This window comes from Pleurodeles waltl, chromosome 2_2 (genome assembly GCF_031143425.1).
Source record: "Pleurodeles waltl isolate 20211129_DDA chromosome 2_2, aPleWal1.hap1.20221129, whole genome shotgun sequence".
NCBI lineage: Eukaryota > Metazoa > Chordata > Amphibia > Caudata > Salamandridae > Pleurodeles > Pleurodeles waltl.
This window is the reverse complement of record NC_090439.1, coordinates 1,120,085,816-1,120,112,396: the sequence shown is the minus strand read 5'-3', so window position 1 is coordinate 1,120,112,396 and position 26,581 is coordinate 1,120,085,816. Positions and strand designations below refer to the sequence as shown.

Below are 26,581 nucleotides of genomic sequence, written 5' to 3'. Positions count from 1 at the left end.
GCCGTTTTGAGCACCTGGGGGGACCGGAGAACTGGTGCCTGGGACGGTGGGGGCTGGGCCCACGGCGGGAGGCACGGGCCGGCTCCTGCTGAACCAGCCATCTGGTTTGGGACAACGAGCAGCCCCTGAGGAGGTGGGGCCCGGGCCGTACATCGGCGGTGCAGGCGGCCCACGGGGATCCTACCAGCGCTGCGACTTGAGGAGTGGCCGAGCAGCAAGGTGAGCCACCAGTGTGCAGTGGTGATTGGTGGAGAAACTGGACCAAGCATTCAGTTCCTGGGCGACGAATGGCCCCTGGTGTGACGGGACCCGGAACCCATGGACTGTCGGGGTGGCCCTTGGAGGTCCCTATTGGCGCCAGGAAATAAGGAGCGGCTTAGAGGTGAAGTGCCTCGCCACTTTGAGTGGAGGTTAGTGGTGGTTGGCCGCTTCGTTGTGCCTGGGGTGATCCGTGGGCATATTTTTGAGAAGGCTTAGAGTGACCTCGACGCCCGACGCGACAAGGGTGCTGGAGCGATGACGTCTGCTAAGGGCAAGAGAGCAGACGGTGAGAGACATGCTTACGGGGGCCCGTCCGCTGCCGGGTGGAGCCCCGGAGGAGCCGCCTGCTGCGAGGGCCCCAGAGGAGAGGGGCGAGGTGGAGGACGACGAGGGGGCCCCGGTCACGAGGGGTTTTCTTGCCTCCCTGTTCGACTCGCTCAGGAGCGATCTTCAGGAGCTTCGTCGGGACATCTCCTATGAGGTGAAAGAATTGAGAGCAGAAGTCACCTCCCTCGGTGAGCGGGTGGCGCAGGTGGAAGATGGTGAAATCTCCCAGGGAGAGGAGGTAGCGGATCTCCAACAAGAATGCATCCGCTTGCGGGAGCAACAGGATCTCCTCCAGATTACGGTGGAGGACCTAGAGAATCGCTCACGCCGGCATAATATCCGCATTAGGGGAGCACCGACTGGAGCAGAGAAGGACGACATTAGAGAGTTTGTGGTGGAATTATTTTGCTCAGTTCTTGGTCTAGAGGAGTCCCGAGAGATCACGTTGGATAGAGTGCACCGGGTGGGTCGGGCTTGGGGTGAGGGAGATCGCCCTCCGGGCATCCTGGCTTGTGTCCACAATTATGGGCTTAAGGACAGTATACTGCAACGGGCACGCAACCTACCGCAGATCCAATTTAGAGGGCTCCAGCTTCAATTATTTCAGGACCTTTCGGCACGAACTCTGCAGAGGCGTCGTGAATTTAAACCTATTACGGAACATTTGCGTGCTCAGGGCGTGTCATATTCTTGGGGCCACCCGTTCCGCCTTATCTTTCGCTGGAAGGGACAGCTCCATCAGGTGAAATCCATATTGGAAGTGAACCGGATCCTGGACCTGGCGGAGGATGGCCAGGACTTGAGCGTGCAACCGGGCCCGAGTGGAGAGGTCCGACCAAGTTGGAGGAGAAACGAGAAAAGGAGGAAGCGACAGAGGCCTACCGCGTCGGAGCAGTTATCGGAGCGGAAGTCGGCAGTGAACAATGTGGCAGCTGGGACTAATCTCTGAGTCTGGGGCGTCTAGCAGAGACTGCCTAGCACGGGGTCGCTTATTTGTTTGCCTATGGGCTATCAGGGAGGGGCCTGGGCAGCGGAGTGGACGGGCTTGGCAGGTGAACTTGAGGGGGACCCACGGCCCAGTCGAGACTTTTTCCTCTTTGGAGAAGAGTGTGAGAGGACTATATGGTTATGAGCACCTGTTGTGCGCAATGGTTGGTTGTTGTTGTGCTTCCCTGGGAGTCCGGTTTGGGAGTAAGCCTGGATGTGCACCCTCGTGTCCCCTTGCCTTTGGGTGACCTACCCTCGTGACGACATGACAGTTAAATGTATAAGTCTGAATGTTCGGGGGTTGAACAACCCAACCAAACGGCTAGCGATTCTGTCGAGTCTAGAACAGTTGGGGGGTCACATTTGCCTATTACAAGAGACCTACTTGTTACATAAAGATACGTTCCGCATGCGCTCACGATGGTTCCCTAGGCAGCTTTGGTCCTCAACTACTACGAAACATGCGGGGGTGGCGATACTGCTTTCGAGGACGTTCCCTGGGGAAATAGTTGGAAAGGTACACGAAATCCCAGGTACGCTCCTGGTCATTAGAATGAGGCTTGGGGTGTTTTTCTTTACTGTTACTTCCCTTTATGCCCCGAACGCCAAGCAAGAGGCCTTTTTGAGACAGTCAATCTCCCCTGTCCTTAGCTCGCCAGATAGCGCTATTTTAATAGGGGGGGATTTCAATCTAGTAATGGACGATGAGCTGGATCGTTCGGGCCAACGCTCTGGATAGACTGGGGCAGTGTCGGAGATGGGGTGCCAATGGTTGGCAGAGTGTGGGCTTGAGGATGTCTGGAGGATGTCCCATCCAACTCTGCGGGATTATTCTTTCTATTCTGCGGCGACCAAGACCTATGCCCGGCTTGATCTTTTCTTGGCTTCGCAAGAGTTCATGTCCCGGGTTAGAGAGGCTACGATTGAGCCCAGGGCCTTGACTGATCATGCCCCTATTACTGTGGAGCTGGCTATGGAGGTAGGCCACGGCGGCACACCGAACTGGCGCTTTAGGGACTCCTTGCTCCAGAGTGAGTCAGCAGTGGAGTCGATTCGTCGTGCGATTGTGGATTATATTGCTTTTAATGATGACGGTAGCACCTCTATGGAAACTGTTTGGGAGGCACTGAAGTCAGTGGTGCGGGGAGAGGTTATGGCACTGTTGGCGAGGGATAATAGAGAGAGAAGAGAAGTGAGAGAAAGGCTAGAGCAGAGAGTGGCTGTCCTGGAGCGTTCCCATAAATTGACTGGTGCGCCCAGAATTTGGCGAGACACCAGCTGAAGCGATTAGATTGGGATAGGGCAGAGTACGCAGTAGCACGTCTTAAGCACAAGTATTATATTGGGAGTAATAGATGTGGAAAGTTGTTGGCGCACCGGTTGCGAGCACAGCACGCTGCGTCGACGGTTAAGCTGATCCGTTCCCCCTCTGGTGAGGTGGCCTGTGTGAGTGATCAGATTGCGGAGGCCTTTGCGGGGTTTTACCGGGGCTTGTATGCAGCAGATGCGCGGGACGAGGGGGCTCTGGACTCTTATTTAGAGGGGGTGGCAGTCGCCCCTCTTGGGGAAAGGGAGGCGATGTCTCTGAACCAGGAGATAAGGCTAGAAGAAGTGGTATCGGCTATTTCCCGCCTGAAGAAAGGGAAGTCCCCTGGCCCAGATGGGTTCACGGCGTTGTTTTACAAGACCTTTTGTGTTGAACTTGCCCCGCTACTCACTCGACTTTTTAATTCCTTTCGGACGACGGGGACTCTAGCGCCTAGTATGCTGGACGCCACTATTACTGTTATACATAAACCGGTGAAGGACCCAGAGGATTGTGCTTCATATAGGCCGATCTCGCTTCCCAACATAGATACCAAATTATTCACGGGGATACTTGCCTTCCGCCTTAATCCTTATATGCCGGGCCTCATTGATCCAGATCAGTCAGGTTTCATTCCAAATCGACAATGCAGTGATGATACGAAACGGCTTTTACATCTGATAGATAAAATAGATAGATCTCGTAGAGAGGCGCTTTTTCTTTCAATTGACTCTGAAAAGGCGTTCAACAGGGTTCATTGGCCATATCTTTTCTCAGTCTTGAAGCGTTTCGGCCTGGGTCCGGGTTTTCGAGCTTGGATCCAATGTGCTTATCGCTCTCATAGGGCGGCGGTCTGAGTCAATGGGGTGCTCTCTGCGTCATTTCCAGTTGAGCGTGGGACTAGACAGGGATGCCCACTTTCCCCCCTATTATTTGCGCTATACATGGAGCCCTTTGCGCAGTGCTTGCAAGATAGCCCCCTGGTTTCTGGCGTGAAATTTGGTGGAGATCACCACCTTATTACTTTATATGCAGACGATGTGATTCTCACCCTTGTGGAGCCTGCCACCTCTTTGCCTGCGCTTATGGAGTTGTTGGGTGAGTTAAGCCGGGTTTCGGCATTTAAAGTGAACATGCAGAAGTCCCAGGTCCTTAGTCTGTTTTTGAGCACGGATCATAAGGAAGATCTGCGTGCGAGGTACCCCTTTATTTGGTCGTCTTCGCATCTTTCTTATCTGGGGGTTGAGTTAGCGACGTCTGCTGCAAAAAACGGCGAACCTAAATTACAAGAAACTGGTACGACATATACAGCGGGATCTGGAGGTATGGGGGAAACACAAGCTATCTTGGTTGGGAAGAGTGGCCGCGGTTAAGATGACTGTACTGCCACAAATGTTATATATATTTCAGGTACTCCCGTTGACCCCGCCCCCCCGGACGATTGCTACCCTCCAATCCACGGTTTTGAGATTCATATGGGAGGGTCGTCCGCCGTGTTTAGCGAGGCAGGTTCTATACCGCCCCAAGAGCAGTGGGGGGCTGGCGATCCCGTGCCTCCTGAGATATTTCCAAGCAGCCCAACTCCGCTTTTTTGTAGAGTGGAGTCGCCCACTTACGGAGAAACACTGGTGTTTTATGGACCAGGCGGTGGCTGGCTGTCCTATTTGGAAGGAGCCTTGGCTCCGGCGTAGGTATAGGGCTAAAGGTCTCTATATTTCCCCGATTACTGGGACAACTCTGCGAGTGTGGGATGCAGTGGCTTGTCGTTCAGAGCTGACTTCTTTTCCCTCCCCGATGACCCCCATAGGTGCGAATCCTGATTTTGAGCCTGGAAGGCCTTAGACGTTGGTATGAAGGGGGCTGTAGGAGAGTGGGAAGTCTCTTTGACGAGCATGGGGTTTTGTCCTTTGATCAGATGAGAGAGGCCTATGGCTTAGTTAAGGCGGATAGGCTAACGTATTACCAGGTTCGGCACTGGGCTCTCTTACCGGCGAACAGAGCGTTGATAGATAGGCCTCCCACGCCATTTTAGAAATGGTTGTTCTTAAAGAAGGATGATAAGAGAATTATCTTGGAGCTCTATCGCCTTCTACAAGGAGCGAGCCGTCCGCCGAAGTCAAAGGGCCAGCTGAGGTGGGAGAGGGAGCTAGAGAGGGATTTCTCGGACGAGGAATGGGATAGCATATTTTATAGAACACACCATACAGCCTACAGTGCGGCAGGGACAGAGACATCATATAAGATCGCCTCCTACTGGTACTATACCCCGGCACGAGTGCATGCATGGGATCAGGCAAGGACTGACCTTTGCTGAAGAGGCTGTGGAGCTACGGGCATGCTGGTACATTTGCTTTGGCACTGCCCCAAGTTACATCGTTATTGGCGAAATATTATAGATGAGATAGATGTAGCATTTCAGGTCACGCTTCCGAGGTCTCCATCGTATATCTTATTGGGGCTGCCTAATCCTCTCACTTTTCCGTTACGATCTCTAAAGGGGAGGCAGATAGCCCTGGCGCTCAATGCAGCGCTACAATTGATTTTAGCGCTCTGGGGAACAGATAGGGTTCAGACTCGTGTCTCATGGCTCCAGAAGTTCTGGTTTATCCTCGCAATGGAGAAACTTACTTTGGCCGCCCAGCAGCGGTCAGAAGACTTGGGTGCACTGTGGAAGCCCTTTATTCGGCTTCTTTCTGTAGAATTTGCTGAGCTGACATGCCTGACCTACCTGAGAGTTTTGAGGTTGATCTGAATTACAAGATGGGGCACGAGAGGGGGTGCCGGAGGGAAAGGGCGATTGATATTGTGGGGTCAAGGAGGGGAAGGACAGATGGACGACACGGTCTCTTTGGGAGGTACTGTTGTAATGTTTTTTTTTGTTGTTTTATTTATGTTTTTGTGGTCCTTAATAGCGGGGCTGAATTATTTGGGTTTATTGATTATTGCCATCGGCATACGACTTAGTAAGGAGGGGGCCCCTCAGAGGTCCATATCAGCATGGTTTTGGGATTTAAGAGAAGATCCTTTGTATGAAACTACGGTGTGTCATTGTGCTGACGTATATCATTTCGACCCTGTGATGTTTTGTATGTTTTGGTTTCTCTATAAAACATTAATAAAAGATTTGATCCTAAAGGGCTATCTTTCTGCCTTATTCTCATTTCTTCGGCCGCCTGACCAGCCTTACTTGTTTAAATCTCCCATTGTAAATAGATTCCTCAAAGGGCTTGTACAAATGTTTCCCCCTACACCCTTTTTTATGACTCAATGGGAGTTAAATCTTGTCCTCACATTTCTCATGTGTGCTCCCTTCGAGCCTTTCCACAACTGTTCCCTCCTGCTCCTCACCATCAAGACAGCCTTCTTAGTGGCAATAACATCTGCCAGGAGGGTGAGTGAGATGCAAGCCCTCTCATCAAGGCCACTGTATCTCACTATCCATCCAGATAAAGTGGTTCTCAGAACTCGTGCCTCTTTCCTCCCCAAGGTGGTGACCCCATTCCATCTGGGTCAGAATATCACCCTGCCCACCTTCTTTGCTCCACCACATCGGTCCAAGGAAGAGGAACGACTCTATCGACTGGCCCCAAAAAGAGCATTGTCGTTCTACCTTAACCGCACAAAAGAGTTCCGAATGGATGACCAACTCTTTGTGGGGTACGTGGGAGCAAAGTAAGGTCGGGCAAGGCAGAAGTGAACCATTTTGCGCTGGGTAGTTCTCTGCATTAAGATATGCCACGCATTGGACAGGAAGCAACCTCCTGAGGGCTTGCGGGCTCATTCTACCAGGGGCAAAGCTGCTGCCACTGCGTGAGCTCGAGTCGCACCAGTCCTGGAGATCTGTCAGGCGGCAACGTGGGCGTCCTTGCACACTTTGCGAAACATTACTGCCTGGACAGTCAGATACGAACGGACAGGAACTTTGCCCGTTTAGTCCTGCAGGACTTTCTAGTGTAAGGAGTGGTATCCGCAGCCCACCACCAGGACATTATGGCTTGGGTATCTATTCAAAGGTAAGGAATCTGCAGCTAGAAGTCTCTATCAGATGAACAAGTTACTTACCTTCGGTAACGCATTATCTGCTAGAGACTCAATCTAGCTGCAGATTCCTTACACCCACCCATGCCTCCCCGCTCTGCGGATATGACTAGTAGGGGTAGGGTTTATCCCTTCTCAGAGCCCTAGTTTTGCACAGACAAATGTTGGTTCTATCCATGACTCTACACTTCTGGCGTGGAAGTTTTTTGTGGATAAAAGAACTGACGTACGTGTGCCGAGGTGGCGTCTATATAGACGACCGTGACATCATAGACGGCTCCAACGACACTGATAAAGCCATGCAGAGCCGGCCGACGCATGCAGAACCAAACGACACCACCTGACGACGCGCGCAGGGTATTGCTCTGCAAAAAGATTCTGGATTCAAAGCTGATGCCAGGAAATTCAAAGGTAAGGAATCTGCAGCTAGATAGAGTCTCTACCAGACAATGCGTTACCAAAGGTAAGTAACTTGTTCGTTAACGGTTTTGTTTGGCAGGGACTGGAGAATCTCCTAAGTCTCTTCTCCTATAATTTTGGCTGTTGAGGGCCCCAGATGGTGCAGTTGAATGAGGGTAGTCTGTGTGTGTGTGGGGGGGGGGGGGGGGTAGCGAATCACTGGGTTTTGAATTGCTGAAGGCGCACCTCTCCCCAACGAGGCCCCGGCCCACAGTCACCAGGGTCCCCAGGTTGTTGGTGGCCACGTGGGATCACCCAGGGCAGGGCCCTGCAGATGGAGCCACGGCCTGCAACTCACTGCCACAAGGTGTTCGTTCTCAGTCCCAACTGTCTACCTGCTGTCAGGCCTCGGGTCCTGGATGGATTGTTGCTATCTGCGCCCTCACTCCCCAGCTCCCTGCAACTGTGCGGCTGTTTCGGATGGAACCCCCACTGACCATCCATTGCCACAGAGGAGGGATCCGATCCTTTCCTGCGGTGCAATCGTGGGTTCTTTCCTGCGGCCACACCCACCAGTTCTCAAATTAGCTGTTGCTGCCGCCCGTGACAGTGACTCTTCGCTGCTGTGCTCCAGCCCGGCTAGTGTTCCCCACAGGGTGACAAAGGGGATCTCAGTCCCGGGACCCCAGATTGCGGGCGGGAAGGCAATGCAATCCCTTCAGGACATCTGCCAATCTCTGGGCGCCTGCTGCTGTCAGAGTGTTTCGCTCCGGCAGGCCTCGTGGAACGTGCCTTAAAATAAGGGGTTGCCTGTGAAATCACTGATCCCCATAATTCTGGGCGGGTGGGGCCTCATAGATTACAGTGAAATGGTCGGGTGTGCGGAGTTTACTCAGAGAACAATAGCCATGTCAGGCTTCAAGCCACACCCCTCGAGCGGACTCTTTTGAGATCAAGTTCAATTTTAACTTTAGATGATATGCCTTTCTCACTACATGAAGACAACACAATTTGCATTCTCAATGCATATGATCTCCTCATTTGCCCAATGCAGCTACTGCTGACTTTCCATGGGAGTCTTAAGGACTGAGGGGAGTAGGACCACAATGGACTGCCTGCTGAAGTCATTGACTTGACCTTGCTGACATCACCCAACAGTGTACACAAAAACTAGGATCTTGTTTCCTCACAAAAACAAGATGGCGCGTGAATGACATTTCGAGGGCTGTGTGTGTGCGCCACATACAAAAGTGTGAAAACTCAGCGAACCTCTAGTTAGCCACTGTGGAAACTGCAACCCTCCAAGACTGGACACAACTGATGTGGACAAGACAGTCACAGTGATGAGGCAGTGGATGCTACTATATCTGAGTGCCATTCCCGAGGCTGGACGGGGGACTCGGTGTTCTGTGACTACCCCCGCAGATGGGAACAAGCTGGATAAGGTGTGGGGTCCTCTGCTCATCAAACCTTGACTAGGTACCTTATGAGTCTTCTTACAAACCTGCCTAAAACACATCTTATTTTTTACATAGTGTTAAATAGTACCAGTGGCTTGTGGTTGGAGCCTGAGAGAATTTACTTCATGGAGCTTGAAATATTTGGCTGTTGAAGTAAGAAGATAGCAGATGTTTTTTTTTTTTGTAGAGAACATGATACTTTTAGGTCTTATGCTGACAGGATAGCCATTTGTCTGCAGTAACAATCAGGAAATGGGTTGCTGGGACTAGAATTTGTGGAATCTTTTTGCACAGACTTCTAAATTGCTTGAATGGATGAGAGAGTGGGTGAGAATCATGGGCACTATGCCAAAGTGACACCTACCAATCCTCTAAAACCACAAATACACACAACATGGGTTGCTTGAATCCAATATGACAAATATTTCATGCAGATCTTCCTTCTAATCGTTTGACAGCCAGATCAGTTTCCATCTATGAAATGAATAGGATACGAAGTCTACATCCAACGTCACAGATCGCTTAATGCCATAGAACACGTGTAATTTCACTAAGATAACAGTGCCATGGGTAAAAAGTTCAGCTGCCCATGAATTCAAAGTTTAAACTGCTCCTACAATTCCTGCACCTAGTAAATTTCACTAAGGTTCGTTCCATGAGTGAGTTTGTTGACGTAGAGCAGAGCTGTGCGCCTGTTTTTGAGACCTTGCATTTTTTATGCACGTAAGCTTAAACAAGAAGTTCTATGCGTTAGTGCATGAGCCGCAGACAGCACAGTTTGGAAAAGGAGAGAGGCAACACCTTCGCCATGTGTGAGCAGAAGACTGTGAACATATCTAGCTCCTCGGTCAGATCACTGTTTTCCTAGTTATCTCTTCTTTCATGTTGGTAACCTATTCTGCAGTGAGGCATTTATTAGAGCCACAGAGTGTGAGAAGACCCTTTCACAACAGAGCAGTGGCCTTCATACTTTCTAATGCCCCCTGTGTATAAAAAATCATTGGGGCCCCCATCATTTTTCACAATCATTCTAATAAATTGTGTATGTTAAAAATGTCTAGACTTATTTACACATTGCAGTTAAGTTCTGTTACCCTTTTTCAAAATGCAATCAAATACTTGATTGCCAAACAAACTATTCTGGTTAGCTAGCCCTTACCAACATGTATAAATATCCACAGTGTGATTATTGGAAATTAGGGGCGGGGGGGATTTGAGGAATATTTTGAGTCCCTTCCCTATCGACACATACTCCCAGCCAGATATAACTAACAAATGTTACAGAGTGGCTTAGTGCTGCTAATTTTTTCAGCTTACAACAAAGTACTGTTATGAACATGATGTTTCTTTTGGCCAGAGCCTGGCACCGCCCTGGGATCAGTTAAGGCCCCCTTAGTTTGAAGACCCCTACAATAGAGTGCCCCACGCTGCTGTTTGCACGCTTTAATCCAGCCACTCCTAGACATGTGGCCCGCCTCTCACACCATTTCTCCCAGCTGATGATGAGTAAAGAGGTATCCTTGCATGTTCCTAACTGCAACTTTGGATAGAGACTGGGCCACGGACCAGACATCAGTTTGGCCAGATCATTGATTATCCTGAAAAATGAACACAGGTTGAGAAGGTGGAGGGCCAAGAGGGAGTTCATCAGACTGGGGCATTGACCTCTCTATTCACCATAATCCCCTATTATATTTCCCAGTGAACCTAATGCTCTGCACTGGCGAGCCCTGGGTCAACAAACCCTCCAACTATGTTGCCCCATGAGGTATTTGTTTTACTCTTTGTCCCCTAAGAGACCATTTACTTGGCTCATTATAGTCACAAAAGGTAAGATAGGTAGGGGATTAGTGAGACCCCACCCTAGTTGAGGCTTTCATTGAACGAAACAGAGACAGAATACCAAACATGGGCTCTAATGAGATGGGACCTCCTGCAGTAGGACCAGACTTCAGAAGCAGGAGACCTCTCATCCTTTACACCCACATTCGAACTGTCTCCTAGAACTTATCAGCACCTTCCATTGGAGTCCTCTTAGAATAGACAGAAAAAGATGGAGGTGAAAGGCATCATACATAGGGTGGGACACAGTCAGGAATCAATCATGCTTTGCGGTATAGCAACGCTCTCTGAATCATTTGTAATAATGGTATGGGGAAACCTCCTTCCCTCGTGCTCCAAGGTATGTTTGCTCTGACAGATGCTGGTTTCTGCCCCACCAACATGCTGGGAGGAAGCTGTGCTGTGTCAAAGCCGACCCTGGTCGCAGTGTGTACTGGGTGACTATCATTATAGTGCATTCTGTACCGCTTGTGAAGGCCTTGGGTCTGCGCCTGTCCCTGCTGTGACAGCTTCTTCTGGGCTAAATGCAAACCACACAATTAGGAGCTATGGCAGAGGTTCAGAGCAAGGGGAAAGGCACAAAGCAACAAATTGTAGCAGCAGCCTCCATGCATCCTCCCCACAGAAGATAAGAATATGTCGTTTTGGGGTAATTTGGAAAACCTTTCTGTATTTAGGAATTACGATAAGCATGGTGTCAGTGATTGGTCTCTGGAGGATGTTGAGTGGTAGAGAAGAAGAATAGCGAGTGAAGTTCTGCTAGGTTGATTTTCGAAAGCATAAGTACAGTTTCATCTGGAGGCTGTCAGGGCCAGTTGTTTTCCCTCTTGGAAAAGATTTCAAGCTAGAAAGGAATCCACTGTTATTGTGTTTTTTGGGGGCCATAAGGTTGAAGAAGTCAGGATTTGAAGTCAGTCCCTACGTGTCTGATTCAAAGTAGTAAAATGACTTAAAAGGGTGATGTTTCACTGGAGTACAGATTCTTATGAGATTTCTGAAAGATATCGAATTTTCAGTATCTTTATTTTGACTTCTTGTTTATTCCATACACAATTAACGTTTGATGTTTTTATTGGTTTTAAGATACTTCATCAGAGTTCTATCATGTCTGTTAACACTGGTATGATATTTAGCTTTGATAGTGATATACTATCAGTCAGTTATGCACATTTTTTTATTGGAACGGATTTTGTTCACCAGTTCTTGTTTCTTTGATATTTAGTTTACAGTCTTTCTCTGCTTTTCTCTTCATTTGGGAAATGGAGTGTCTAGGAAAGTACCCTCTTTCTTGGCATGGTTACCCCCATTTTCTGCCTCTTATCAGTGTGTTTGACTGTGTTCACTGGGATTCTGCTAACCAGGACCCCAGTGATTATGCTCTCTCCCTTCTAACTTGGTAACTTGTACCATTTTCACCCCACATTCGGCATACTGGTGCCCCCATGTAAGTCCCTAGTATGTGGTACCCAGGGCATTGGGGTACTAGGGGATCCCAGTGGGTGCAGCATGTATTATGACACCCATGGGGAGCCCATGCAAAGTGTTCAGCTGGCCTGCCATTGCAGCCTGCTTGAAAATGGTGCATGCATCCTTTTTCGCTACAGGTCACTGCACCAGGTCACTAAGTCACCCCTATGACAGGCCCTCCTAACCCGGAAGGCAGGGTGCAAGTACATGTGTGTGTAAGCCACCCCTGCACTAACAGAGGTGCTCCCATGACCTCCAGTTCCATTTTCCTGGACTTCCTGAGTGCTGAGACGCCATTTTATGCATGTACTGGACATAGGTCACTACCTATGTCCAGCTACATAATGGTAACGTCGAACCTAGTCAAGTTTGGAATCAAACATATCAGAATCATACCCCAATACTGTTGCCAGTATTGGAAGTATAATTCAATGCACTCCATTGCTCCTACCAGCCTTCTGGGGTTTTCCGGGCATCCCAAGCTGCTGCCACCCCTCAGACAGATTTCTGCCCTTCTGCTGCTTGAACAGTGCAAGCCCAGGAATGCATAACAAAGGATTTCCTTTGGTAGAGGGGGGGTAACATCCTCCCTCTTTGGAAACAGATGTTACATGGCTTGGGAGGGGTAGCCTCCCCAAGCCACTGTATGCTTTGAAGGGCACATTTGGTGCCCTCCATGCATAAACCAGTCTACACCAGTTCAGGGACCTCCAGTCCCTGCTCTGGCACAAAACTGGATAATGGAAAAGGGAGTGACCACTCCCCTGTCCATCACCACCACTTGGGTGGTGCCCAGAGCCCCTCTAGAGGGTCTATGGGTTCTGCCATCTTCAATTCGTTTGGCAGGGACTGCTGGGAGCATCTGAGTGGTCAGGCCAGGCAGGTGACGTCAGATCCCCCTCCTGTTAAGTGCTCACCTGGCTAGGTTACCAATTCCCCTTTCAGGGCTATTTAGGGTCTCTCTCTTGGGTGGGTCCTCAGATTCGGTTTGCAAGATTCCAGCAGGACTCCTCTGCAACCTCTACTTCAACTTCTAGCCACTGGAACCACGACTGGGCCCTCCAGGAACCGACAATCTGCATCCACGACAAACACTCTTCTTGCAACATTGTTTCCACAGCTCCTTCTAGCTTCTATAACATTTCCCCGGCTGTGCATCCTCTGAGGGTGGCAAGTCTTCAGTCTGAATGAGAAGGAAGAAGGAATCTCCCTTGGAGTGAAGGAGTCACTCCCCTGCATCCGCAGGCACCAACTGCAATGACGACCGGCTGCGTGGATCTCCTCTCATCCTGAGCTGTTTGAATCCTACCTCACGGGTGGTGGTCCAGAGTAGTCCTCTTTGTCCTCTCTGCCAGCTGTCCAACTTTGGTGCAGGTAAGCCCTTGCTTTCCCATGCAGGACAGTACCCCCATACGCTGCGTCTCTTGAAGCAGCCAAGGCTTATTTGCATCTCCGCCAAGGGATCTTCAGGCTCCCTGTAGCCCCAGCCCCCAGCATTCCTTCCTGCGATGCACAGCCCTCTGTGTGCTTCTTCTACAGTGTGTGACCCTTCCCCAGTTGTGCTGCGTGGGCTTCTCTGCGACTCCTGGTTCCTCCTCCAGTGGGTCACCTGTGGGGGTTGCCTCTTCTTCTGTAGACTCTCTGCCTTGCTGAGGGTCCCCCTTAGACTCCCCCCATGGGTTGAGTCTTCCTGGACCTTGCTGGTCCCCGGCAGCTTCATTTTTGCTTCACCGCAACCTCTGCCTTTGCCAAAGCTTGTTGGTGGCTTTTTCACACCACTGACCGACTACAATCATCCATCCAGCGTGGGACGTCGACTGCATTCTCCAGGAACTCTTCACCTGCTCCAGGGCTGCATTCCTTTTCGTCTTCATCCTACCGTCGATCAACTCCTGTATCCACAGCTGGGTGGGTAGTAGCTCCTACTCCTCCTGGACTCTTCTGTGACTTCTGGACTTGGTCTCTTTCCTCCACAGGTCTTCCTCTTTAGGAATCCACCACTGGTTTCTTGCAGTCTTGTCTGGGTGTTGCATTTTCTTTCTTTTCTTTCTTTTGGGTGGTTTGGGGAAAATCCAGTAACTTACTCCTTTCTTCCTGGTCGCTGGGGGACGGGGGTAGGGCACTGTGGCACTTACCTTTGGGGTTTCCTAGTACTTCCCGCTCCCCTCTACACATTCCTCTTACCTAGGTGGTTGTCCTGTGTAAGCATTCAATTTTTTGTAGTATATGGTTTGAGCTCCCGCTAGGGTCACTATTGTGTATTTGCACTTGCACTGTTTTCTAACAATTTTGTATGCCTATTTCTGATAACTAGTGTACATATATTGTGTGTTTACTTACCTCCCATTGGAGGGTTGCCTATCTAGTATTTTGGCACTGTGTTACTGTCATAAAGACCCTTTATTTTTCATAACACTGAGTGTTTCTTTCATGTGTGTAAGTGCTGTGTGACTACAGTGGTATTGCATGAGCTTTGCATGTCTCCTAGATAAGCTTTGGATGCTCATCCACAGCTACCTCTAGAGAGCCTGGGTTTTAGACACTGCTTACACTACACTAATATGGGATTCCTGGATTTGGTATAAGGTGTAAGTACCTTAGGTACCCACCACACACCAGGCCAGCTTCCTATAGAGTGCATGATTTCTCCTCTCACAATACAATTGTAGGCATCCCATATGTTGTCTGCAGATAAAGTGTGGCATTTGTTAATTTAAAGAAGTACTTTATGAAGGCCCACGTGGACTGCACAAAGCTCCGGTTAACCTCTTGGTTAATGTTGAAGGTACTGGAGATTGGGGCATTGTCTGGCAGTAGGATTAGCCTGGGTTCTGCCACAGTCATGTGGTGTAACAGATCTTTCTGGTAGCATCAGTTCTCCAGCTAGTAAGTGGAAACTCCTTTCTCTCTCTTTAAGTATTGTTGACATGACACTCCTATTCATGACCTTTTTCCAGCTGCTTGATCAAAATGTAGCATTTCTTCTCATGAATGAGCTGAAATTAATGCATTCTTTTACAGTGGCAATCAGCTTTTGCATTTTCCCAAAACAAGGTTCTCCAGTTTTAGAGCACGAAGCATCACCTCTGCAGTTATCTTCTGGCATAGCCAGAAATGTAGAGCGACCATGCACCTCTGCAAGTGCCCTCCAGCTCAAGACACACCGATTGTCTTCCCTGCCCATCTTGTAGGGAAATAGAGGTGGGTCCAGTTTAGACCGATACAACATTTATGTTATTTTCTGTTTTTATATTAGCAGTACTTGCCTCAGTTACAGATCGACATATATTGTATCCCAAGCACAGTTCCCAGACATAAACATAGAACTCATTAACACGTGTTGGGATGAATTGAGCACGCCTCTTGCAGTACCTTTTCTATCTCTTATATTGGCTGGACAAGTTTAAAACTCCATCCCTTGACATCTTATCGTAAAGCGGGACATAAGAAAATGGTTGCATAGAGCCCTCAGTTACAAGCAAACGTTTTTTCTTCAAAAAGATTACTGGATTAGCTCACTTTTGAAATGGTGTGGAGTTACTTTTTATGGTGTCGGTCATGTTGCACAGATGATATTGTTAAATCATGTATTACCCATTGCCTAAGATGGTGTTTGATATGGACTAGAGATGCTACAGATCCATCACATGTTACTATCTTAGTCAGGCCTAGTTGCTCTCTCTAAAATTAACTGTGTAATACTGTTTTGCAAAGCTGTTCCTGGTAAAAAAAAATGAGCATGTATCATCTGAACCAGCTTAAATTGACAATGAAAAAGTACACAATATTGTTTTCGTTTTGTTAATAACTTCGGTACAGTTTGATGAATCTTCAAGAAATTTTTCAAGAAAATACGATGCTCACTTCAGTGTCTGTCCGGAAAGTATCAGGGTGATCAGTCAAGCAGGGGCTGAGAAAAAGGGGGGGGGGTCTCAAAACACTTTCTCCCTATTAATTTTTCCATAAGGAATTTTGAACAACGATAGCGCCCAAACGACTGGACAGAATTATACCAAATTTGGCAGAAAGGTAGCTCTTGGTTCAGAAAGAGCCCTTTGTGTTATTTGGTGTAAATCCGTTCAGTAGTTTTAGAGAAATTAAAGAAAATCCACAGTGTGGGCTCCCGTGCTTCTTAGTACCTAAGCCTCCGGATGGATCAAGTCCTGAGGCACTGATATTTGTAATGTGGCTCCCCGCAGCCCCAGGCACCACCACCTCCTCAGGCCTAAAAACAATATGTGTGGGGGCAAGGGGGCACCCCCAACCCCAGGGCCTACCACCTCCCTGGGGCTTCAATGTAATTTAATGTGGGGTGAGCCATGCCCTCCGAACTGTAATGTCCCTAAAACCTTTGTTTTAAAGTGAATATATATATATATATATATATATATATATATATATATATATATAATCTCAAAACAAATCCCTTTCACGGTTAGAGTGACGCATAAATTATACAGAAAAGAAAAGAACTCTGGGTAGTTCCCAAGTTTAGGTGGAGAGCAGCTCCAGTAAGGAACACCCTGCAACAGCAACACTCTAGATTTGCTCACCTCAAATGTCTGTTAGGTAGGGACAAAGTATTTGCCATTTGTACAGCAAAGTCTTTTAGTTCAGTGTGGATAGCACTGTGCTGATCGTATGCTTAAAAACGTTGCTAGATAAACAGACATTTCAGGTGAGCAAATCTCAGGGTGCTCCTTACTTGAGGACTACCCAGAGTTCTCTCTTCTTTTTCGCATATATATATATATATATATATATATATATATATATATTAAACATCCAAAACTTATTGTAGTAGCCGCACACTCAGGAAATCAAAAGTAGAATTCTGTTTATTTAACACAACGCGTTTCGGCCGACAATCGGCCTTGATCTCTAGGGCCGCCTGGAGCCCTTTTTCGAGCACACTCTGTTGAAGAAAAGGAATATATGTATATCTATATATATCTATATATATATATATATATATATATAGATATATATTTATATTTATATAATAGTATTTCTATAGTATGAACCTAGGAACCTTAGTGAAAAGGCAGCAGAGTCCCTTACATGGTCAGAGGCAAGCTTAAAGTCTGCAAATAAAAGGAAAGGAAACTGGGTTGTGGACAGTTAATGCATCGGAATGTAGTGCTCTTTGAAAAAGAGGTGAATTTTCTACCCTACTAAATTGAATTACTGTTTGGGCCGTCCTGATGGATATGGCTCTATTGTTCCAGAACCTGGGTGCCTAGGTCAAAAAGTCCTGCTACCTTGTTGTTTTTTTTTAACACTTCTTAGTCATCAGTCTTATGCTGTCCTGGCTGCGTGTTTGCCAAGAATCACCAGAGATATTGAGCTTATCTGCAAAATTAGTGGGAAAGCTGGTTGTGATGGCTTTGTAAATGATGCAGCTGGTTTTGAAGATGCAGGCCCGCAACAGGGGCCATTAGAATTCCATCAAAATGCAGTGATACGATCACAGTTCCTCAGCCCCTGAATGAGACATGCTGCGGCATGTAGAATGCATTGAAGGGGTGTTGGTGCAGAGTGGTGGCAGTGCGGACTCCGGTAGGCCATCGTATAAGGCATTACACCATACATTGCTAAATTATGTAATTTTTTTTTTTAAGTTGTGTGAGCTTTGACTGTCCAGTTGTGCATGGAAGGGAGGAGGGATGAGTAATGCTCATATAAGACATAAGTGAGTTCATCGAAGGAATGGGTCTACTGGTTCCTATGAGACTTAAAGGAATCTGCTTTCAGTCCGAGGGGCATAATAAGATAATTCCAGGCTTAGGCCCCTGCCTTTTTATATCTTGCTCATGCTTCTGGGTCCATATACAGTTCAATGTACACTTCACACCATGCACAATTACAGACTCACTAATGGTGCGGAGGTAAATGTTTATGAACCACCCACGTTTACATTTATTCATGTGGATAGGGTATGTTGGTTCACTTCCGGTACTGACTCCTCAGTGCCTGTACATGTTGAACTCTAAGTCTTTCTTCCCTTTTTAGCTACTAATCCGCAAGTCAGTGGGAGGAATGGATCTCATCAGAAAGCAGTTTCCAAAAGTCAGGGAAAACCTGGCACTCAGAAAGGAGAGAAGAAGAAATCTGTTGGCTCCCCAGTGGCAGTGGAGAAAACAAAGGGTAAGTCTTGACGGGGACTGGATGGGAGTAAAGCATATGTGCGTACAACAGAAAATTTTTCAGCAGTGCATTGTAATCTGTCCCACAAAGCCTCAAACATAGACAGGATTTATAAAAGTTTTTTGGAACCATTTTTAAAAACTCCTAGTTGGCACGAGCGGCTCGTGGTACTAAAAAGGGGCGGGGGAAAATTAATTAAAAGAACAAACCTTACCAGTGCCACCACCGTCACCACCACGCTGCTCCTCTCCTCTGCAGACAGGCTGCAGGCACAGGCTCCCAGCTTGCCCTGCGGCCAATCCTGACGCTGCTCAGAGCAACGTTAGGATTGGCTGGGAGTGCCCAGCCAGTGCGCTCCATGGTAGACTGGGAGCCTGTGCCTACTCTCTCCAGCTGGGCAACACAGTGCCGGGCTGGAGAGAGCCTACTGTGCATGTATGTTTGGCCGGCCCTAGACGGCTGGCCAAACATACATGCGCACTGAGGGGGAGTGCTGTGCACTCCCCCTCAGTGCTCGCCACAGCCCTGCCCCTTTTACCAAAAAACGATAATAAGCATAGTTTATTATCATTTTTTGGTAAAAGGTTTGCAGCTGCTGCTGCTGGTGGGGGGCAACGCTCCTCCACCCTAGCGAAGGAGCCACGCCTGTTAGTTGGGCTGTTATTCTGCTTGGAGCACATTTCCAGCTTTGTATGGACATAGAGAAAAGAATTCCTGGAATCTTTTGTAAATCTGGGAAGGTCGCCAGTTGCTAGAAGTCATCACAGCAATAAACATTTTATTATAAGGAAACATAACCGTTGTCCATTTTTTCATGAGAAAATGTGACGCTGAAGTACAATTTCTTTTATAAACGTTTTTGTTTCTTCACTGGAGCATATCTGTCCTTCATTGGCCCGCACCTCCAAAAATGATATGGGCATTCCATGCCTTGAAAATTAACTAATTTCTTCTCTTATTAGAAGTACAGTTAACTCCTGGGTTACTTAAAGACAGACGGGTGGTTGCATATTGAGGAGCTTATCTTCAAAAATTCCTATTTTTGAATAGTAAAGAATAACAGATGCAAGTTTACACCTTGTTATTTTAATTATTTTTAACAAGTAAAGTGCATTACGAAACTGTACTTGATCTATGTCGGAGCCAGACCAACTCAGAGTAAATGAGTAATAATACTTCACCCAGGCACACGAGCCAACGATTTAGGAAGTACCAGAGAGGCTACTGCTTAATGGTGTTTCACCCTTTTTAGAGATTCCAAGGTTTCACTACACCAGGTTCATGTGGTTTCTACAGGCTCCTAGGTAGAGTGACATTGAATTGCTTTATTGTGGCAGCACAAGTGCCATCGCGTAACTTTACGTTTTCAGTTTGTACAATGGAGCAGTTGACTGCATAACAGGTCAGTGAGTTTTGCGCGCACAGTTGCCCTGCACATCACAGCAGGTGTCGCGAGTATGAATTGAAGTAAAGCCAGCTCAGCCATCCATCCCTCTGAGGATGTGTATTGAGTACTGTGAAGCGATGTCACCTGTTCTTTACACCACTTACAGATGGCAAAATAGTGATATGAAGAGAGGAAGAGCTTTATCAAAAAAGTAATTTATTGTCAACAAACGTGGTGTGCTTGAATGCTAGATATGAATGTACACAAAGTACCTGCTAAAATTGTGTCTATCTATTTATATATATATATAAATAAAATCTACTGGCTGTCACCAGTAAGTAGTTATAGGTAGGACCATGTTTCTATAGGAAAAGCGTTTGTTTTTTGACTAGCCTATATCTTTGGCACAGTTTGACGAATCTTGGCAGAATTTTCCAACAAAGGTGTCCTTTTGTGCCAGGAAGGTTTTGGGATGATCCTCTCTCGTGGCTTTATCCCCTCTCAAGCAGAGGGGGGCACAGGGGGTGTCAACCAAAGTCTGTTTCCCATGATAATTCTAATATGGTCTTTAGACATGACTACAGCCTGAACTGCTGAACAGAATTATACTAAATGTAGCAGGAAGCTAGATCTTGGTGCACAGATTGTGCTTTCGGTGATTTGGTCTAAATCTGTTCAGTAGATTTAGAGATTTTAAAGGTTTAAAAATATACATATATAGGGATGTGGAGGATTTGCAGTTCCTGGAGATCTCATGCTGAGATCCGATTGGCTGCTAACTCTTCAACAAGGAAGGGTTGGCAGCCATTTTGAGGGGAAAAATGCAATGAAATACCCTGAGCCCCTAGCCTTGGTCCAGGGATGCCCGTGGGACCCTGCCAGGGCTAAAAAGTATTTTTTTTTCAAACTCTCGGAAAAATCCATTGATGGATCCGCAGATTTTTCCGAGATGGGCCAGGTCCTGTGGGCATTAGGGGTAAGAAAATTAAATTAGGAGGGGCACGTGGGGCCCTCCTCCTGGGGCGTTTAGAAGCCCCAGGGACCACCACCTCCCCTATGTGCAATAATTATGCGGGGGAGGGGCCATGCTGGCCCCACACCCCAGGGATCATCCCCTCCTCTGCGCTACATGTAAAAAAAAAATAATAGAGGACACCCCTGGGCCCGAGGACCACCATCTCCCTGGGGCAACATATCAAAAAAATAATAGGGAGGAGGGTCCTGTGGACCCACCCTGGCCCTTGGTACCGCTACCTTCCGGGGGCTATGTGTAAAACCTATGCGGTAGCCTCTGCACCCCAGTAACCACCACCTCCACGGGCCAAATAGAAAAGAAGGAAGGGAGCCACGCAGCCCCCCACCTGGAGCCATACATGGCCTAGGGGACTGCCACCCCGCAGGGTGCTACCTCCTGAGCTGCCCACCCTCGGGAGTTAGCTGTTTGCTTTTGCTTGGCGGGAGCTTACAGCAAAAGCAAGCATTCCACTTTCAGCAAGAGGGAGCTTTAATAATGCTCCTGCTTGCAGAAAGCAGAGTTTAAATTTCTAGCAGGCAAGGAAAGAGATTAAAACATTGCTCCTGCATGCAAGGAGCTGCTATTTGCAGCAACTCACTGCGTGCGGGAGCAGTGCCGGCTCCTTCAGGAGCTGGTAGCTGGCTGGGACCTGGGGGACTTCAGGCTCCCCCCATAGGGTTATACTGAGTGCCATGGGTACCCAGGAACATGTGGTCGGGGCTCGGGGGGATAGGGCCCCCAGGGCCATGTGCACCCCTTCTTTAAAAAAAAATGTCTTTGGCACCGGAGAGGTGGTGGTCCCTGGAGCCCGGGAGGCATGGGGGTGTCAGTGCACCCCCCCCCCCCCCATATTGTTTTAAAATGTTGCCCCTGGGAGGTGGTGGCATTGTTTGTTTTAAAATGTAGCCTCGGGGAAGTGGTGGCCCGGGGTAATGGGGTGAGGTCGGTGCGGCTCCCCCATGTACTTTTTTAATGATGTCCCAGGGAGGTGGGGGTCCCCAGAGGGCTCAGGGGGCTCTAACTTTTTTTTTTTGTTACATAGCCCCTGGAAGGTGCCCGCCCCCCCCAAGCTTTTTAATTATGTAGCCCTGGAGGGAGGTGGTGGTCCCCAGGGGGAGGGGATTTGAGAGTGGGCGTGCAGCCCCCATATATTTGAATGTTGTCCACAGGGAGATGGTGGTCCCTGGGGCTCGAGGGAGGTTCACGTGGCACCCCCCAAAAAAATGTTAATAGGTAGCCCCGGGGAGGTGGCCATGCACTGCTAATCAACCCAGATATTACAACACTCATAACACCGTTGATAATGTCACTGTAATATTTGCAGCAAAATTATTGATGAGATAACTGTGGATGGCAAGTGCGCAAGTGATAGTTACCTTATGGCACAAGTTATAGCTACTTGAAATAGCTGTAACTATAACTGCTGAATTTCAATGGTTTTGTACTTTTAAAATGTTTTTTAAGTGAATTCATATATAAATATAAATGTGTGTGTGTGTGTATGTGTATATATATATATATATATATATATATATATACATATATATTTTATTTTTTCCGAGTCAGCAGTCACCACCTGGTAATTATACTTTGGACCATGTTTCCATTCAAAATTATTTTTTTGGTTTTAACTTTGTCTCCATGTACCAAATCTTCATGAAACTTTCCAAAAAAAGTTCATCCATCTCAGCTTCTTCCCTGAATAGTTTCAGGGTGATCCTCCAGGCGGATGATGAGAAGAAGTGGGTTTGGTCATAAAACGCATTCTTCCAGTACACTTTTCCATCTGAAAATTGAACAGCAATACCACAAAAACAGCTAAACGGAATTACACCAAACTTAGTAGAAATTCTTGGTCCAAAACTGTGCTTTTTTTGTGATATGGTGTAAATCTGTTCAGTTGTTTTTGAGAAATTTAGGTTCTGTGTGTGTGTGTGTGTGTGTGTGTGTGTGTATATATATATATATATATGTGTGTGTGTATATATATATGTGTGTGTATATATATATATATATGTGTGTGTGTATATATATATGTGTGTGTATATATATATATATGTGTATGTGTGTATATATGTATATATATATATATGTTTATATATATGTATGTATGTGGGAGGGTCCGTAGATCAGAAGACATGGTCTGATTGGACCCCACATCATTACCAAAGATGTGGTGACAGCCATTTTAGGACTCAGTCCCCTGTCCCAAAAAAAGATTTTAAAAAAAACCACTGGGGACATGGTAGGGATACGCGATCTTCTGAAAAAAACATGAGTGCAGAATCCCACCTTCTTGAATAATAAGCCATTTGGGGTGAACAGGGCCTAGAAGGTCTCTAGAATCACTTTTTTGGGAGAGGGGAGCATGCCCCCTCCCAAAAACAAAAAACGTCTGCCCTACAGGATGAGGGTTCCCGTGACCTTTTTGAGGCTCGAGAAGGGGGCCCTTCTCCCCCCCCCCCCCCCCCCCCCAAAAAAAAGAAGCCTTGCTAGGATCCTGGGGACAGGGACCGCACGGCAGGTGCTGCAGACAATGCTCCCACCCACATCAAGACCGCAGACTGACATGGCCTTGGAATGCCCTCCCTACCCAGTCACACTGGTCTGCAGCTGACATTTACTCTTGCTCAGGGCAGGTAGGAAATGTTAGCAGAACAGTACCCGGAGTCAGGGAAACATGAAGAATTTCGTTTGTGCTTCCTGGGTCCAGTTATTTATTCCTTATTAAGAGGACTATAACTTCTGGTGACCGGATTTAAGTGTGGTAATACTGGCTGAATCATCCTGCCCGCCCCCTGTTCACATATCTAAATCTGGTCCGGCCATGATGAACGACAAAGTGTATTTTGGTTGGTATGGCAACCTGTGACAAAGGTCAGTGTGAAGCTGATGTTAATATCCTTTTTGGGTCACTTGGATCATTTTTTCGTAGATTATGTGTTATAGCGTTTTTTAAATATGCAAAGCTGTGCAAATATTGTGCAATTATTTTGTTGTTTTTGTTAAAACGAATAAATTGTACAGTGAAAATAATATTTTAATAAGAAGGGAGAGAAACAAGGACTATTTTGAGCTAGACGAATATCGAGACCAAGCGTTCCAATCGAATGGAGGAGGATGTTCAGAGAACTAAAAAGCTGAAGACTTCAAAGACTAAGATTTGATTAATAAAGTCATTAATGGGTATTTTAGTGGTTATTAAATAATTAGATGGGGAACTACTGTAGTGTCTTTGCAATATGCAAAAATATGCAAATATTGTGTGAACGTTATTTCTGATAATTAGCGTTTTCAGTGTTGCATGGAGACCTAAGAGATTAACTAATGATGTTGTATCTGGAATCAACTACCTAGATCGTTTAGAAGTATAAATAATGCTATAAATAGTTAGGTCGCATTTTTGTGTAAACCGCCATTATTTTTTAGAATGAATACAGCTTCCGGTGTTCTACTTAAGTTTCTTCTGCTCATTCACCCTCCCAATCAGTGTCCCTCTGCAAATACATCTCTCCCCTTGTTTCCACAGAGCATGATGATTGGAAACTGTCACGTGATAATGCAAAAGGAGACAAAATCCTTTGGTTTTAATAGTGTTTTCTTCTTCTCAGTGACACAAGAGGAAAGGTTTCAATGGGCCTTATATTCTTTAGAAGATACCTTATCATTGAGATGGAATCCTTTTATGCTTTATCCTAATAAATTTCAATGTTGGTTTACATCGAATCCCTGTTGTGGAGCTGCCCTTTTTAAGACACCTTTTGTTGAAGGTTATAAGTATTCTTTAAAAGTCCCACTGACATTACAGAGGAATGTTCTACAGTCATTTAAGGTGTATTTTAATGTGCATATTTTAGTCTTAAATAGGAGGAAGGATGCTAGTCTTCTGAATAGTCATCGTAATTATCTTACTCTGTGCTAATTATTTGTAATTTCCTAATATGTTTCCACTTGCCTCCCTTCAGAACGTAGCCCTGAGGAGAAAGCAGCAATAATAATTCAGGGTGCCTTCCGTCAGTACCTGGCACGAAAGCAGATGAAGAAACGGAAGAAGGACAGACAGGAATACCAAGAGTTAATGGACCGCCTCCAGAAAGAGGTAAAAGAACGACTGATCACAGCTCAGGTATGGACTAGTGACCTCAACAGACTGCTGATGAAGCATGGAATGCCTTGGGTGGTCACAGTCTTTGGCTAAATAAATGGAGGCCCTAGGAGACACTAGTTTGAGCACACCCATTCATTTCATGACCTAAGCTAAACCCACCACTGGCCTGGCTGACTACAGTTAATGAAGGGAAGCAGTATTTGGCACTAAACTGGCATCACTTTGTTTTTATAGATGAATGCTGGATTCATATACAATCTTTAATAAACTTAGCAAAGTTATACAGATTTAGATAACAGTACTATGTTTGGAATTTGCAAGTCACATACACAGCTAGAGGTAGCCACACATTTGTAAAGGGACCTAAGGAAAGTACGGTAATTCATCTTAAGCATTGTGTTAGTAAGGTCAGGGTTCTATACTAAATATGTATTGGTGTATAGATGTAAGTCGTTAAATGCCTAGATGTTCTTCATCCATGTGCCCCAAAAAAGGGTATTGTAGAATTGTATGTTTAAATTAAGCTGCACTGAACTTCTGTGGGCCAGTTTTCCAGTTCTGGAGATTGCTGCTGGCTGCTTTTGTGAATTAGTTATTTTAGCGACGCAAAGAAGTTGGGGTTGGGTGACAGTGGTTAAGACCTCTTCCTCAAATGAAAGTAAAAAGTTGTAGCTCCAATATGAATAAGGAGATCCAGATAGATATAGGTGCTTATTAAGTGAGAGTTGCAGTTATATTAGCTGCATTAGGGTCACAGAGATAACATTTAAAGTCAAATCCAAATCCCCGGATATGATGAATTGAGATAAACCTCATTTGCAAAATTAAATAATAATAGTAAAATCAAGGGTATTCTGGAAATGTCAAAAAGTGCTAACCACTACAGAAGAACCTACTTGACTGGTGTAGGACAGCCTCCCAAAAGTGAGCATCAATACAGGAGACTCAGAATGAACCGAGAACACAAGAAAACCATTACAAACTCAAGCTATTTGCAGTGATAGTTTAAGGGACATTTGGATCAGACAGGTTACAATGGGCGTGCTGAGCTGCAGTGTCCAACAGGCTATAAAAGGGTAAGTAATGGGGAGGCGGAATAAGAAGAATGTGCAGAAATACAATCAACGCTGTTTTGGAGGATGTGAACCCAGAGGGCAGAAAAGAGAGAGAAAACTAGCATCAGGGAGTAGGGATGAAATATGATACACAGGAGCTAGCCCCACACATCGCTTCCTCTGATTCCTATACCGTATAGAACCATGCGCCACTGGCTTAAAACAGGGCACTTGAGCGCACCACTGATAAACTGTCACGTAGTCATCGACTTTGATAATATGCGCAGCATCAAGCCCCTGTTAATGTCAGTTAGAGGAGTGAAATGCTCAGGCCCACAATAAAGTGCTACAAATCAAACATCAAGAAATATGGCATCAATTCGAAACTATGATTTCAGATGCAACTGAACTGAGAAAAGAAGCAGAAGCGTCTGAAAGGCAATTTACTAATGTGTAGTACTCATTCCTAATGTGATATGGGGAAGAGGAGAGCCTTTATCTTCCAAACATTGTGATATGTGGAGAGGGCATCAGCGGCATCCGCAGGTGATTGACACAACACTGGTAGACTATGATAGCAGAGATGACCATCAAAACCTACAACCACCCAGCATGGAAGAAAGTAGAGAGAATGAAAGCAATAAAAGGGGTAGAGATCTGACAGGAGACAGGAAAAGGACAAAGACAGATGTAGACCGAAGCTCAACACTGCTTCCTTGAAAGTGGTAAGCTCCCAAATCATGAGAAAGTTTGGAGGAATATCTTATGTAAGGCGTTTCAAA

General features: G+C 46.6%; 1 protein-coding gene across 7 annotated transcripts in view; it reads left to right on the top strand.

Annotated features, from left to right (window-relative positions):
- Positions 1-26,581, top strand: part of IQANK1 (IQ motif and ankyrin repeat containing 1) — a 338,309-nt gene that overhangs the window by 146,466 nt on the left and 165,262 nt on the right. For 5 of the 7 annotated variants that reach the window (XM_069220928.1, XM_069220926.1, XM_069220925.1 and 2 more), the window contains 2 exons: positions 18,100-18,234; positions 24,602-24,762. In XM_069220928.1, the coding sequence (XP_069077029.1) occupies positions 18,100-18,234; positions 24,602-24,762 (296 nt within the window). The remainder of the gene's footprint in view (positions 1-18,099; positions 18,235-24,601; positions 24,763-26,581) is intronic. The other 2 variants (XM_069220930.1, XM_069220929.1) reach the window with 1 other exon arrangement.